Source organism: Phycodurus eques, unplaced genomic scaffold (genome assembly GCF_024500275.1).
Source record: "Phycodurus eques isolate BA_2022a unplaced genomic scaffold, UOR_Pequ_1.1 contig_29, whole genome shotgun sequence".
Lineage (NCBI taxonomy): Eukaryota > Metazoa > Chordata > Actinopteri > Syngnathiformes > Syngnathidae > Phycodurus > Phycodurus eques.
Genome location: NW_026904026.1, coordinates 46,434 through 60,584, shown reverse-complemented (window position 1 = coordinate 60,584; position 14,151 = coordinate 46,434). Strand labels below are relative to the sequence as shown.

Sequence of the window (14,151 nt, the reverse complement as noted above, 5' to 3'; positions counted from 1 at the left end):
GAACATGGCTATGGTTTCCTGCTATCGGAGTGGACATCGAGGCTATGCCCCAACCAGTTCAGTTTCTGCAGCTTGTAAGCCTCGCCAGCCGTTGAAGCTAGAAGAGAGACCGAAACAGAGGGCCAGAGAAATGGTGAAAGCAATCACATTGGTGCTCAAATAGCAGCATACTGAGGTGTTGCCAGCTTCCGAGGAGACTTTGGCAACCTCTTTGCACGGAGTAGAATGGCAAAACACAACTTTCAAAATGGAGGGTGTGGACAATCAAGTTGCAACACCCACAGGATTTAACTCTCTGGAAGTACTCTCAAGGGCAGCAGCGCAGCAGGCAGCAGAGCGACGGCAGCAAGAAGACCACAAGAGAGTCATGACAGTATTAGCCTCTCTATATCCAAGATGGCGCCTACCAGTGTGGTCGCCTCGGTAACGCGCTCTCTAGTATAGTTTTCATTTTTGCGTTTTTCGTCCGTCTTTGGAGACCTTACACGACTCACTTACACAAGGGAAGACCTGCTAACCATTAAGGAGGCTACTCCGGACTTTCTGTCACCAACTTTCGCAAATCCGCTCAGTTTTTTCCCCCCCGAGTTACTCACCGGAGCGGCGTCCGCGGTTTTCGGCGCATGGAGATGGAAGCGGCGCCACAGAGGGAAACGGGCCGGCATTCAGGTGAAACTTCGCAAGAGAGGACACAGATTGGCGTTCTCGTCGATCCACGTCGCGAATGTACGCTCCCTACCCAACAAAATGGACGAGCTTCATCTTCTGTTAAAGACCAGTAAAGACTTCGGACGTTCCGCGGCCATGTGCTTCACGGAGACCTGGCTTTGCGACGCTGTACCCGATGGCGCAGTCATGCTTCCCGGCTTCCACATTCATCGAGCGGACCGCGACATGGAATCATCGGGGAAAACAAAGGGCGGCGGGATATGCCTCCATATCAACGAAAAACGGTGTACGGACGTCACGGTGCTCAGCACACACTGCAGCCCGCATTTGGAGTCGCTATTTTTAAACTGTAAACCATTCTACCCGCCACGTGAGTTCGCATCATTCATACTGGCTGCCGCGTACATACCGCCTCAAGCTAACACGAACGCCGCACTGCTAGCGCTCGCCGAACAAGTCACCGAAATTGGAAAAAAAACACCCGGACTCACCCCTCATTATTCTCGGGGACTTTAACAAAGCGAAACTCAACCACGAACTCCCTAAATACAAGCAGCACATCGACTGTCCTACCAGGGAAAATAATACTTTAGACCACTGCTACACTACGGTAAAAAACGCATACCGTGCTATACCTCGTGCAGCCCTGGGGGCAAAGATATGGCTGAAAATCAAATAGTTCATCAGTATAGGACTCTAAAATTATTATTGAATCTATTTTGGTGGGCTTTTTTTCCCCTCTACAGATATCATTTATGAGTCCAGAACTATAGAATAAGTGTCTATGTTCACACCTTTAACTTATCCCTTTCAAGTATTTTGGCACCAGTGCTAACTCTCAACATTTCGAAAATATATGGACAACAAGTAGATACAATAAAAGCTGGTATACAAAAGTCTGCATTCTTGTATTCTGTAAGTCAGAAACAAAGTAAATACTTTTTAGATTAAACATTTACATTAAAAGCATCTTGATCACTGCTATTCTCACCAGCACACTTGTGTGTCTTAACCCGAGACTTACGAGAGAATCTTTGACCACAAACTGAGCAGGGAAAAGGTTTCTCACCAGTGTGGGTTCTTGTGTGTCTTTTTAAGCTTCCATTTTCAATGAATCTTTGACCACAATCTGAGCAAGAAAAAGGTTTCTCACCAGTGTGGGTTCTTGTGTGTATTTTTAAGTGTCCCTTCTGTGTGAATCTTTGACCACAAACTGAGCAGGAAAAAGGTTTCTCGCCAGTGTGGGTTCTAGTGTGTCTTTTTAAGCTTCCCTTATGCGTGAATCTTTGACCACAAACTGAGCAGGAAAAAGGTTTCTCACCAGTGTGGGTTCTTGTGTGTCTTTTTAAGTATTCCTTCCGAGTGAATCGTTGACCACAATCTGAGCAAGAAAATGGTTTCTCACCAGTGTGGATTCTTGTGTGTATTTTCAAGTATTCCTTCCGAGTGAATCGTTGACCACAAACTGAGCATGGAAAAGGTTTCTCACCAGTGTGGATTCTTGTGTGTATTTTTAAGCATTCCTTCTGAGAGAATCTTTGACCACAATCTGAGCAGGAAAAAGGTTTCTCACCAGTGTGGGTTCTTGTGTGTTTTTTAAAGTTTCCCTTTTCAGAGAATCTTTGACCACAATCTGAGCAAGAAAAAGGTTTCTCACCAGTGTGGGTTCTTGTGTGTTTTTTAAAGTTTCCCTTCTCAGAGAATCTTTGACCACAATCTGAGCAAGAAAAAGGTTTCTCACCAGTGTGGGTTCTTGTGTGTTTTTTAAAGTTTCCCTTTTCAGAGAATCTTTGACCACAATCTGAGCAAGAAAAAGGTTTCTCACCAGTGTGGATTCTTGTGTGTATTTTTAAGTATTCCTTCCGAGTGAATCTTTGATCACAATCTGAGCAGGAAAAAGGTTTCTCACCAGTGTGGGTTATTGCGTGTAATTTTAAGCTTCCCTTCTGCGTGAATCTTTGACCACAAACTGAGCAGGAAAAAGGTTTCTCACCAGTGTGGGTTATTGTGTGTAATTTTAAGCTTCTCTTCTGCTTGAATCTTTGACCACAAACTGAGCAGAAAAAAGGTTTCTCACCAGTGTGGGTTCTTGTGTGTATTTGTAAATGTCCCTTCTCAGAGAATCTTTGACCACAAACTGAGCAGGAAAAAGGTTTCTCACCAGTGTGTGTTCTCACGTGGTGTTTCAAAATGCTCTGAAAAACAAATGTTTTCCCACAATGAGAACATATCCATTGTTTGTTGTCAGTGTGACATGTCCTATCACCTTCAGACTGTTTATCATCATCTTCAGTGTGAGTAGAGTGTGACGTCATGTCATCACTATCTGACAGTGGAGCTAAGAGGCCGTCTGCTTGTGATCCTCCACAGTGGTCTCCATCACCTTCTGTTGTCATGTGTTGACTTGAGCTGCTGTTTGGAGACTCGACCCGTCTGCTCTCCTCACTTTGACCATCATCTTCACTCTTCAAAGGTACACCAGTCGATGGAAACTTGGTGATATCTTCCTCTTCCTGCTTGATGTGGGACCGAGCTTCTTCCTCCTCTTTTTTAATCGAAATGGGCTCCTCTTCCTCTTTGATGTCAGGGGGCTCTGGCTCCTGCTGCTCAGTACGGAGATCTTCAGTGATGTCTGCAAGACACAAGAAGACAAACACACACGGTTTGGCAAGTCTTTCCTCACGTTGTGACTTTAATGTTGTGTATGATGGTTTAGATTTATATTGAAGGTTAATGTGAAAGCCAGATTAGTTTGATATATTGGAAATAACAAAATTGGGCAGGTCAACAACAAGAATAAAATGTGGAAAAGTGTAAAATAATAAAGTTCATAAAAACAAGATTCAAAGTCGTATGTGAATTGGACTGGACCCAAGAGCAGACTGAGGCGGAGGGAGTAGATATAGAATGGTTTATTGCGGGCTGGCTCAGGGTAAGGACATCCAAGGCGAGGTGGTGGACCGTCGGGATAAGTAGTGAGCAGGAAGCGGGAACGTTAGCAGGTGATGAAGCTTGGCGGTGTAGTTGGAGCAGACAGTGAGGGGGGAAAGGCACTGAAGGAACACTGGAGACGGAAGAGAACAAAATCGGGTGAGTCCAGATGCAGGTAGTTGGATGGTTACGGATCAAGTCTGAACACACTGAGGGCAAGAGGGCAATTTGGGAAGGGGTCTATATTGAACACACTTTGAGCACCGCTCAATAATGGTGAGGATGACGGTGTTACCTTAAGATGGGGCTAGGCCGGTGACAAAGTCCAGGGAAATGTGGGACCAAGGGCGGCTCGGAATGGCTAAGAGCAGACCAGCTGGGGGTTGATGTGAAGCCTTACCTCGGGCACAGACGGAACAGGCTAGTACAAAGTATCGGGTGTCTTTGACTAGGCTGGGCCACCAGAAGTGCTGGATGAAATGGGTGGTTCGGGTGATGCCAGGATGAGAGGTGAGCTTGGAGTTGTGGGCCCACCGAAGGACATCAGAGCATGCGGAATCGGGTACAAACAGGTTAGGAGGTCCAGTCTTGGGATCCAGGTGAGTCTTCCAAGTCTCTTTAACCACTTGTTCGATCTTCCAAGTCGTTGCTCCGAATGAAGCACGTGGAAGGGAGGATGGATTCTGGTTCTGTTGGACTGGAGGGGGGTGCAAACATACGGGAGAGGGCTTCAGGCTTACCACTGCGCGAACCAAGGCGGAAGGAGAGGCAGAAATTGAACCGACTAAGAAATAAAGCCTGGCGATCTTGCCGGGGATTAATGGCGGAACGGAGATAAGCCAGGTTTTTGTGGTCAGTCCATATAATAAAGGGTGTAACGGTCCCCTCCAACCAGTGCCTCCACTCCTCCAGGGCCCAAACGATGGCTCGCAGCTCATGGTTCCCGAAGTCATAATTTTGCACGAATGTGGAAAGGTGACGGGAGAAAAAAGGCACAGGGATGTAGTTTTGGGGAAACTGGGTCCCGCTGGTAGAGGACGGCTCCCGCCATTGTGTTAGAGCCGTCAACCTCCACCACGAAGGGAAGGTTGGGATGTGAGCGCTGGTGAACAGTTTCTTGTAACTGTCCTATGGGGATGATTTATCCCGAGAAGTGAACGGACAAGAGCGGGAATTCGCACTTTTCAGGTTTCACATAAAGACAATTTTCGAGTAGGCGTTGAAGGACTTGACGGACGTGCTGGCGATGTTCTTCGGGGGAGCGGGAAAAGATGAGAATGTCGTCTAAATATACAAAGACGAACAGGTTGCCCATGTCACGGAGGACGTCATTTATGGCGTTGGTTAACCCAAACAGCATGACCAAGTATTTGAAGTGTCCGAGGGGGGTGCTGAAGACACTTTTCCATTCGTCCCCTTCTCTAATGCGGATAAGATGATATGCACTCCACAGGTCCAACTTTGTGAATATTTGGGTGTCACAGAGGGGCTCGAAGGAGGGATCGATGAGGGGCAGCGGGGCTTTATTTTTCACTGTAATGTCATTAAGACCGCACAAGTCGATGCATGGACGAAGAGCGGTATCTTTCTTTTCAACGAAAAAGAAGCCGGCTCCCCGGGGAAAAGAAGAGGGCCGGATGAGTCCAGAGGCAAGGGAGTCGCGGATATAATTTTCCATAGCTTCTTTTTCAGGACGGGAAAGATTAAAGAGGCGGCTGGAGGGAAGTGGGGTTCCCGGTGTCAAATTCCGCTTATCTGCAGGACTAATCGGGAGAAATGTCCTGACCGACTCTCCGTTTAAAGGGTCAATTGCCCCCGTTGTATAGCGGGAGCATTTTTAAGCCGGTGTCGAGATGAATTCGCCTAGGTGTGCTAACTGCCTTTAGTTTTACGGAGCCAATCCGGTCTGCTCTCACTTATCACCCCTTGATGAGTAACCGTACCGAGTCAAAGGACAATAATGTGAGCGCTCCGTTTTTACAGCAGCTCCATCTCTGTGAATCGTTTGCACTTGTCATTGACCTAGTAAATTTAACAATCCTTGTTAGGAGCGTACGGATTTGTTTTTCTATTAAGCCGAAGTGGTATTGATGAGTTACTTTTTGGGATAGTATTACGACCCGGTGATATTAGTGTCGTCGACGTTCATTCAGTTATAAGAGGTTGAGTGGTAAGTATGAGACAACTCCTACTATAAGAATGACAAAAATAGAAAATAATTAAATCAAGGTTTTTCATAAAGTGATTATTAAAAGATATAATAATAATATGACAGCAAGGGTATGTAATAGTTAAAAATATAAAATCATAAAACAAATATATCCTTTTGAGTGAGCTTTAAGGGGTGATCAAGTCCTACCGAGCCCTAAGCCTAATTAATAATAATGTATTTGGGAAAATAAGAATCTCTGAACAGCTGACTAGCCCTTCTCCCTATTCATGCAATGTCGATGGCGGTCCTTATAATTACCTTATTATAATATTCTTTTAGTCTTACCCAATTAAGGAGGAAAATCCCAAAAAACAGTCAAGCTATCCAAGTAGCCTGATTAATTCCTCCTGTCAGCATGTCCCCGTCATTGCGAGAGAGAAGAGCGTGCGCCTCCCTATCCTTTGATGGATAAGAGAGCCCCATGCGTTCACGTGTGAGGCTCTTTATAACCTTGGTTGGGCTTTGACCCCCCTTCTTCTAAAATGTTCTGTTTGTACGACCTTTCGTGTCCAGAAAGTACCTTTCACTTTCCAGCGTGTCCTGACTTCAACCCTCATTTGCTCACTCAAATAGGTATTCAGCAATACATTCAGTTACAAGCATATTACATATGTCTTGAACTCAAATAATACATTCAATAACACCATGTTAATCTCTAAGCAGTATGCAATAAATGGGTATATGTCCTATGTCAAAATAAATGTATAAACATTCATGTGAATACAATTCCCTCATGCATTCAACAGGTTTTTGTTCTTGTCTTTGTAGTACATCATGTGCTGCTTCGTCTGAGAGCAACAATTCTACACAGGTTACAGTCTTTGCACAAAAGCAGCTTCCAAGCTTTGTCTAATACAAAAGTAAAAATAATGTAAAACAGCTTTACTAAGCTTGATGTACTCAATATCAAACGATCAGCTGCCTTGTGTCAACCGTCGAGACCTTCAAGTTCCTGGGAATTACAATCTCTCAGGACCTGAAGTGGGCGAACAACATCAACTCCATCCTCAAAAAGGCCCAGCAGAGGATGTACTTCCTGCGGCTTCTGAGAAAGCACGGCCTGCCACCGGAGCTGCTGAGACAGTTCTACACAGCGGTCATCGAATCGGTCCTGTGTTCTTCCATCACAGTCTGGTTTGGTGCTGCTACAAAAAAGGACAAGCTCCGACTGCAACGGACAATCAAAACTGCTGAAAGGATTGTCGGTAACCCCCTACCCACCATTGAGGACTTGCACGCTGCCAGAACTAAGACAAGGGCGTGCAAAATCCTCTCGGACCGTCTGCACCCCGGTCACCAGCTCTTCCAGCTCCTTCCCTCAGGTAGGCGCTACCGATCAACGCTAACTAGAACTAGTAGACATTCCAACAGCTTCTTCCCTCTTGCGATCAACTTCTTAAACACCTAACCTATAATTCCATTACAACAAGCTGGCAATTTTTTGACTTGAGTTCGTTGTCACATTTCTGTGGGGCCAATTATTTATTACTTGTGCACTCACTGTAGTTGTCTCGCCATGCTGCACTATTTGCATATACTGGCCACTCATGCCAGAGTAGCATCTGCTCCATTTGCACACTGATTGAGGAGTATCTGTAACATTTGCACAACCGACATTGTCCCAGATGATCGCACTACTTGTCACTTTAAACCGCATACACTCCTTGAAGTCTCAGCGCCCTTTGCACAATGGTCATTGCACCGGACTATTGCAATATTAGTCGTTCGAACTGCTCTAAGTGCTAGAGGACTCTGCATCTTTTTGCACAATTGTTTTTTGTCAATGTCTTTATGTCCCCAAAGTGTTCTGTAAATTGACTGTTTGTTGTACTAGAGCGGCTCCAACTACCGGAGACAAATTCCTTGTGTGTTTTGGACATACTTGGCAAATAAAGATGATTCTGATTCTGATTCTGATCTTATATAGGAGAACATCAAAGAGAGCATATACATCAAAAGTATATCAAGGATATAAAATTAATTAGATTTAAAAGTTGTTGACACCAGTATGTGTATGTTTATTATATGGATTTTGACAGAATAAGGATATTAAGATAACTTATGCTTGAACTGGCGACTCTTAATCATGGCCTGAAAATAGGTTTGGCGACCTCTGGTGGTTAAGAAGACGTTTGCTTGAACTGGCGACTCATGATCCTGATCTAAATTTAGTTGGGCTACCTCTGGTGGTTAAACCAGGAATTGCAACTGGGGCTGAGCTCACTCACATGAACCCAGCCACATAAGCCAATCACTACCTTTCGCTCCATCGCTTCATGTGGCTTGGCAACCCACTTGACACCGGCAAGAGGTCAATGGCGCAATCATAGGGGCGGTAGGGGGGGGAAGAGAAATGGCTAGGCCCTTGCTGAAAATGGGGGAGAGGTCATGATATTCTTCAGGTACCCAGGAGAGGTCGGTTTGAGTAACTGGTGGGCGAGGTGTGGTGGAGGTCGGGACGGCCAAAAGAAGACAGTGGGAATGGCAGAAGTGACTCCAGCTCTCTCTTCTTCCTGTAGCCTCACTCTTCCCCCACCACCCCTCTCATTCATGCACATATATTCTGTATTACTTCGGCTAATCTTCATTCCTCTGCTTTCCAGTGCATGCCTCTATCTTTCTAACTGTTCCTCCACCTGCTCCCTGGTTTCACTGCAGAAATGTCATCTGCAAACATCATGGTCCACGGGGATTCCAGTCTAACCTCATCTGTCAGCTTATCCATCACCACTGCAAAAAGGAAGGGTGTCAGGGCTGATTCCTGATGCAGTCCCACCTCCACCTTAAATTCGTCTGTCACACCGACAGCACACCTCACCACTGTTCTGCTGCCCTCGTACATGTCCTGTATTATTCTAACATACTTCTCTGCCACTCCAGACTTCACATGCAGTACAACAGTTCCTCTCTGGGTACTCATAGGCTTTCTCTGGATCGACAAAGACACAATGTAGCTCCTTCTGATCTACTTTGTACTTCTCCATCAACATCCTCAAGGCAAATAATGCATCTGTGGTACTCTTTCTAGGCATGAAACCATACTGTTGCTCGCAAATACTCACTTCTGTCCCGAGTCTAGCCTCCACTACTCTTTTCCATAACTTAATTTTGTGGCTCATCAACTTTATTCCTCTATAGTTCCCACAGCTCTGCACATCACCCTTGTTCTTAAAAATGGGCACCAGCGCACTTTTCGTCTATTCCTCAGCCATCTTCTCATGCGCTACAATTCTATTGAACAAGCTCGTCAAAAACTCCACAGCCACCTCTCCTAGATGCTTCCATACCTCCACAAATGTCATCAGGACCAACTGCCTTTCCATTTTTCATCCTCTTTAATGCCTTTCTAACATCCCCCTAACTAATCATTTCCACTTCCTCGTCCACCACACTTGACTCTTCCCCTCTCTCTCATTTTCCTCATTCATCAAAACCTCAAAGTATTCTTTCCATCTATCTAGCACACTACTGGCACCAGTCAACATCTCTCTATCCTTAATCACCCTACCCTGCTGCACATCCTTCACACCTCTATCCTTCTGTCTGGCTAAGCTGTATAGATCCTTTTCTTCTTCTTTAGTGTCCAACATGACATATGTCATCATATGCCTCTTCTTTGGCCTTTGCCACCTCTACCGTTGCCCTATGTCTCATCGCAATGTATTCCTTTCGCCTCTCCTCAGTCCTATCAGTGTCCCACTACTACTTAGCTCACCTTTTTCCCCTTGTATGATTTCCTGTACTGTGAGGTTCCACTCCCAAGTCTCCTCTCCTTTCGTGCCAAAAGATACACTCCTGCCTGCATCTCTACTCCCCTTGGCTGCAGTGGTCCAGTCTTCTGGAAGCTCCTCCCGTCCACCGAGAGCCTGTCTCACCTCTTCCCGAAAAGCTGCACAACACTCGTCCCATCTCATCTTCCGCCACATGGTTCTCTGCTCTGCCTTTGTCTTCCTAATCTTCCTCCCCACCACCAGAGTCCTCTTACACACGACCATCATATGTTGTCTAGACACACTCTCCCCTACCACATACCTTACAGTCAGTAACCTCCTTCAGATTACATTGTCTGCACAAGCTGTAATCCAACTGCATGCTTCTTCCTCCGCTCTTGTAGGTCACCCTATGTTCGTATCTCTTCTGGAAAAAAGTGTTCACTACAGCCATTTGCATCCTTGTTCCAAAGTCTACCACCATCTGTCCCTCCAAGTTCCTTTCCTGGATGCCGTACTTACCCATCACTTCTTCATCACCCCTATTACCTTCACCAACATGTCCATTACAATCTGCACCAATCACGACTCACTCTCTGTCTGGGATGCTCAGAACTACTTAGTCTAGCTCCGTCCAGAATCTCTTCCACCTCTAGGTCACATCCTACCTGTGGGGCATAGCCACTAATCACATTATACATAACACCCTCAATTTCAAGTTTCAGCCTCATCACTCATTCTGATACTCTTTTCACCTCCAAGACATTCTTAGCCAACTCTTTTAAAATAACCCCGACACCATTTCTCTTCCCATCTACACCATGGTAAAATAATTTCAACCTTTCCCCTAAACCTCTGCCTTTCCATCTGGTTTCCTGGACACACAACATATCAACCTTTATCCTAATCATCATGTCAACCAACTCCCGAGATTTTCCTGTCATAGTCCCTACATTCAAAGTCCCCACATTCAGTTCTAGGATCTGTGCTTTCCTCTTCTCTTTCTGCCGAAGAACCCGCTTTCCACTTCTTCGACCCACAGTAGCTGAATTTCCACCGGCGCCCTGGAGGTTGACAGCGCCGGAGGCGGACGTTAACCCGGGCCACGACCGATCCGGTATGGAATTCTTTGGATGAACGCTCATATTTGTTTGGCAAAGTTTTAAGACGGATGCCCTTCCCGACGCAATCCTCTGCATTTATCCGGGCTTGGGACCGGTCTACACTTTGAACTGGCTTGTGCCCCCCATAAGGCTGCATTCTGAAGAAAATTACCTATCCAATTTAAATTTCAGTCAGTCCTTTTCAGCTAGCTATAAAAGCAGACGAGGAATCTCAATACTAATTCATAATACACTACTTTTACACTAAATAGCACAATAATTGAACCCAGAAGGCCGATAAGGTTTCATTCAACTATATTATACAGATTAGTTAAGGTATATGTCCCTAATATTGATGATCCAACTTTTATTCACATCTGACCAATGTGTCAACTAATTCAACAATTATTATAGGTGACGACTTTAATATAGTTCTTAATCCAACCATTGACCGCGCAAATAAAAAAAAATTAAAAAAAAAAAAAAAAGTCTTCCCAAATATATTTACGAATTTGGACTCGCCGACATACGTAGAAAAAAAATAAAAAACATTTCATACAAAAAGGGAATACACTTCAGTTTACCGCTCCTTCTCTAGAATTGATAACTTTCTCACAAAAAACAAAATTGCTCAAAACAGCACTTCCAAAATAAATCCAATAATAATTTGCGATCATGCTCCAATTTCTCTCTGCTTCAAACTTGAATCAAACATGATACCTTCCCCAACCTGCCGCTTTAATACTTCTCTACTGAAAGACCCAGAATTCAACATATTTGCAAAGGAAGTAATGGAGACATTTTCTAGATATGAATGGGGGGGGGGGGGGTTGTCCGATGCCCATGCCCCTACCTTTGGGACTGGTCGGGGCGCTTATCGGTATCGAAATACATGTCTGACATAGTGCAATCGTGAAATAGCAAATTTGTATTGTACTTTGATCCGGGTATTACGTGTTGTCTGTCTCAGATGTGTTGTCTGTGCCACACCGCAGACGTTTAAAAAATAAATAAAAATAATAATAAATAAATAAATGTCTCAGATATTTCCAATACTACACGACAGGGCTAAAAATAAACTGGCTTTTGGATACAATATAATGTGCACGCAATGTCTTTTGCGGAGACGATGACGTCATTGATCTGCGAATGACGACATAAAAGCCAATCAGCGTAAAATGCTAAATATCGGCCGATACTGATAACACCGATCAGATTGGCGTAAAGTCAAACAAAAACCTTCTCCAGAGTGCTCAGAACCTCAGACTGGGTCGATGGTTCACTTTCAAAAAAGACAACGACCCTAAGCACACAGCTAAAATATCGAAGGAGTGGCTTCAGAATAACTCTGTGACTGTCTTTGAATGGCCCAGACCAAACCCTGACTTAAACCCAATTGACCAGCTCTGGAAAGACCTGAAAATGGCTGCCCACCAACATTCACCATCCAACCTGACAGAACTGGAGAGGTTCTGGAAGGAGGAACAGCAGATGATCCCCAAATCCAGCTGTGAAAAACTTGTTGCATCATTCCCAAAAAGACTCATAGCTGTATTAGCTCAAAAGGGTGCTTCCACTAAATACTGAACAAAGGGTCTGAATACTTATGGCTGTGTGATATTTAAGTTTTTCCTTTTTAATAAATCTGCAAAATTTTCAACAATTGTGTTTCATTTTTTCCTGTCAATATTGGGTGCTGTGTGTTCATTAATGTGGAAAAAAATGAACTTAAATTATTTTAGCAAATGGCTGCAATATCATTTTTTTTTTTTTTTAATTTAACGCGGGTCTGAATACTTTTCCGTACCCACTGTATATTGTGTGCCCCTCGCTCGAGTGGCGTTATAACACACCGCAAAGAAAGTCTTTGCCGTGTCTGTTGGCTTATCATATAGGCAAAAGTATAGACGACAGTACTGAAAAGTACTGCGTGGGTCTTTTTTTCTACTGCCCAGTGCATCGTAACCATAATAAGAGTCGTAGGTATATACAAGGAAATCCTCATCTCTTGTCTGCGCCGCTTCGCTGTGGCGGCTGAGGTCCCGATGGCCGTAAGAAGAATAGTAGGCACCGTAGCTGGTTTCAGCCTCTGCCTCTGTATCCAATGCTAAGCCTTTCTCAAAGCACGCCAGTTCGAAGTGATCAGCACAGTTTGGAATGCTTGCTCGGCACCCATAGCTGAGCACGTTTCTTCCGCTGTCGATTGACTTTCCCTAGCCACTGGTCACACATTCATTTTTCACTTGGAAAGCCCAATAAAAACTCATGCCGCTGCCTGAACCATTTTTACAACCAAATGCAAACCAATAAACCATTGTGACATCGCTAAATCATACAACATCAAATATTCAAGGACGGGAACAACAGCATGGAACAATAACACACAACGCCAAATGAACAGGATGTTTGGCTCGTGTGACGTCACGGCGCAGGAAAGAGACGAAGACAGGAAGGCGCTGGATGCAAAAAGCAGAAGACGCATTCTGCAACATATTTATCGATTTAACTGCTGTATATCTGCTATATAATCACTTCCAAATGGCAGATGAAGTTTGTCAAGGGGTTCAAAAGTTATCAAGAAAAAGTTTAAAATCGTTGTCCTCTGAACTGTAAAGTTCTAATGCATGCAACAAGTGAACCAACCTGCTCTGCGCAGCACAATTCGAGGACTGCAGATTGAACACAGCGTCCACTAGTTGGCGTCGTGGCTCCTTCTCCTCTTTTGGGCCGCATAATTCCTCCTCGTACTCCGCTGTCTTTCTTGCACACATTTTCATACGACGATCACAACACTTTCTGCTCTACGTTGGAGAGATGAGAAAAGCAAGTGCAAGTCAGACGTGTAACAATGACATCAAGATTAAAGGCCTCTTTATACTCCCGCCCGCATTGCATCACGTGACCGACGAATTGCTGCACGCAGCCCCTCTGCGTCGCTTGACGCGCACAAGACAAAAATAATTACTGCGCGTCGAACGCCGCGGACATAATCTCTCATGATTGGTCCGTTTTTGTCACGTGCCGTGATGACGTACTCGGCCTCCCCCTCGGTTCGACATAGCATCTACGCCACCGCCATCTCGATTGATTTTGCAGCATCGTTAAACATATCTGGTCATCTCGGTCCATTTGTTCTCGCAGACATTGGTCCACGGTCGCCATTGTTGTTGCTTTATTCCTTGTTCCGGAAAGGAAAGTAAAAACAGCTACCGGAAATGGCCCAAAAATATGCAGAGGAAACGCCACCCTGTGGTGTCCTCGCCAATACCTGCAGTAGCGACACCCTCGACTTGGAGGTGAACTGCAGTACATTTTCAAAACTGCGCACGTGGGTTGCGCTCGAGTTTGAAGGCAAACTATGCGGCGGATAGCCGCAGTGACGTCAGAGCAGTCGCTGTCAGCGCGAGTTTCAAGAAGCCTTTAAGATTTGGACACTGTGGGTGAAATACTACGTGAGTTCAAATGGTAAAGCTCCAAAGTCAACAAGAGGAAATAGGGGAACGTAATTATGCATTGTGAGAAATAT

The 14,151-nt window shown here is 44.9% G+C and overlaps 1 protein-coding gene across 3 annotated transcripts in view; it reads right to left on the bottom strand.

Annotated features, from left to right (window-relative positions):
* LOC133398275 (gastrula zinc finger protein XlCGF57.1-like) overlaps positions 1-14,151 on the bottom strand; it is a 31,418-nt gene that overhangs the window by 16,712 nt on the left and 555 nt on the right. Inside the window, exon 2 of one of the 3 annotated variants that reach the window (XM_061669918.1) lies at positions 13,269-13,426. In XM_061669918.1, coding sequence (XP_061525902.1) covers positions 13,269-13,358 — 90 coding nt within the window. In that variant the 5' untranslated portion in view covers positions 13,359-13,426. Of the gene's footprint in view, positions 1-2,935; positions 3,042-13,268; positions 13,427-14,151 lie in introns of those variants that run through there. The other 2 variants (XM_061669919.1, XM_061669920.1) reach the window with 2 other exon arrangements.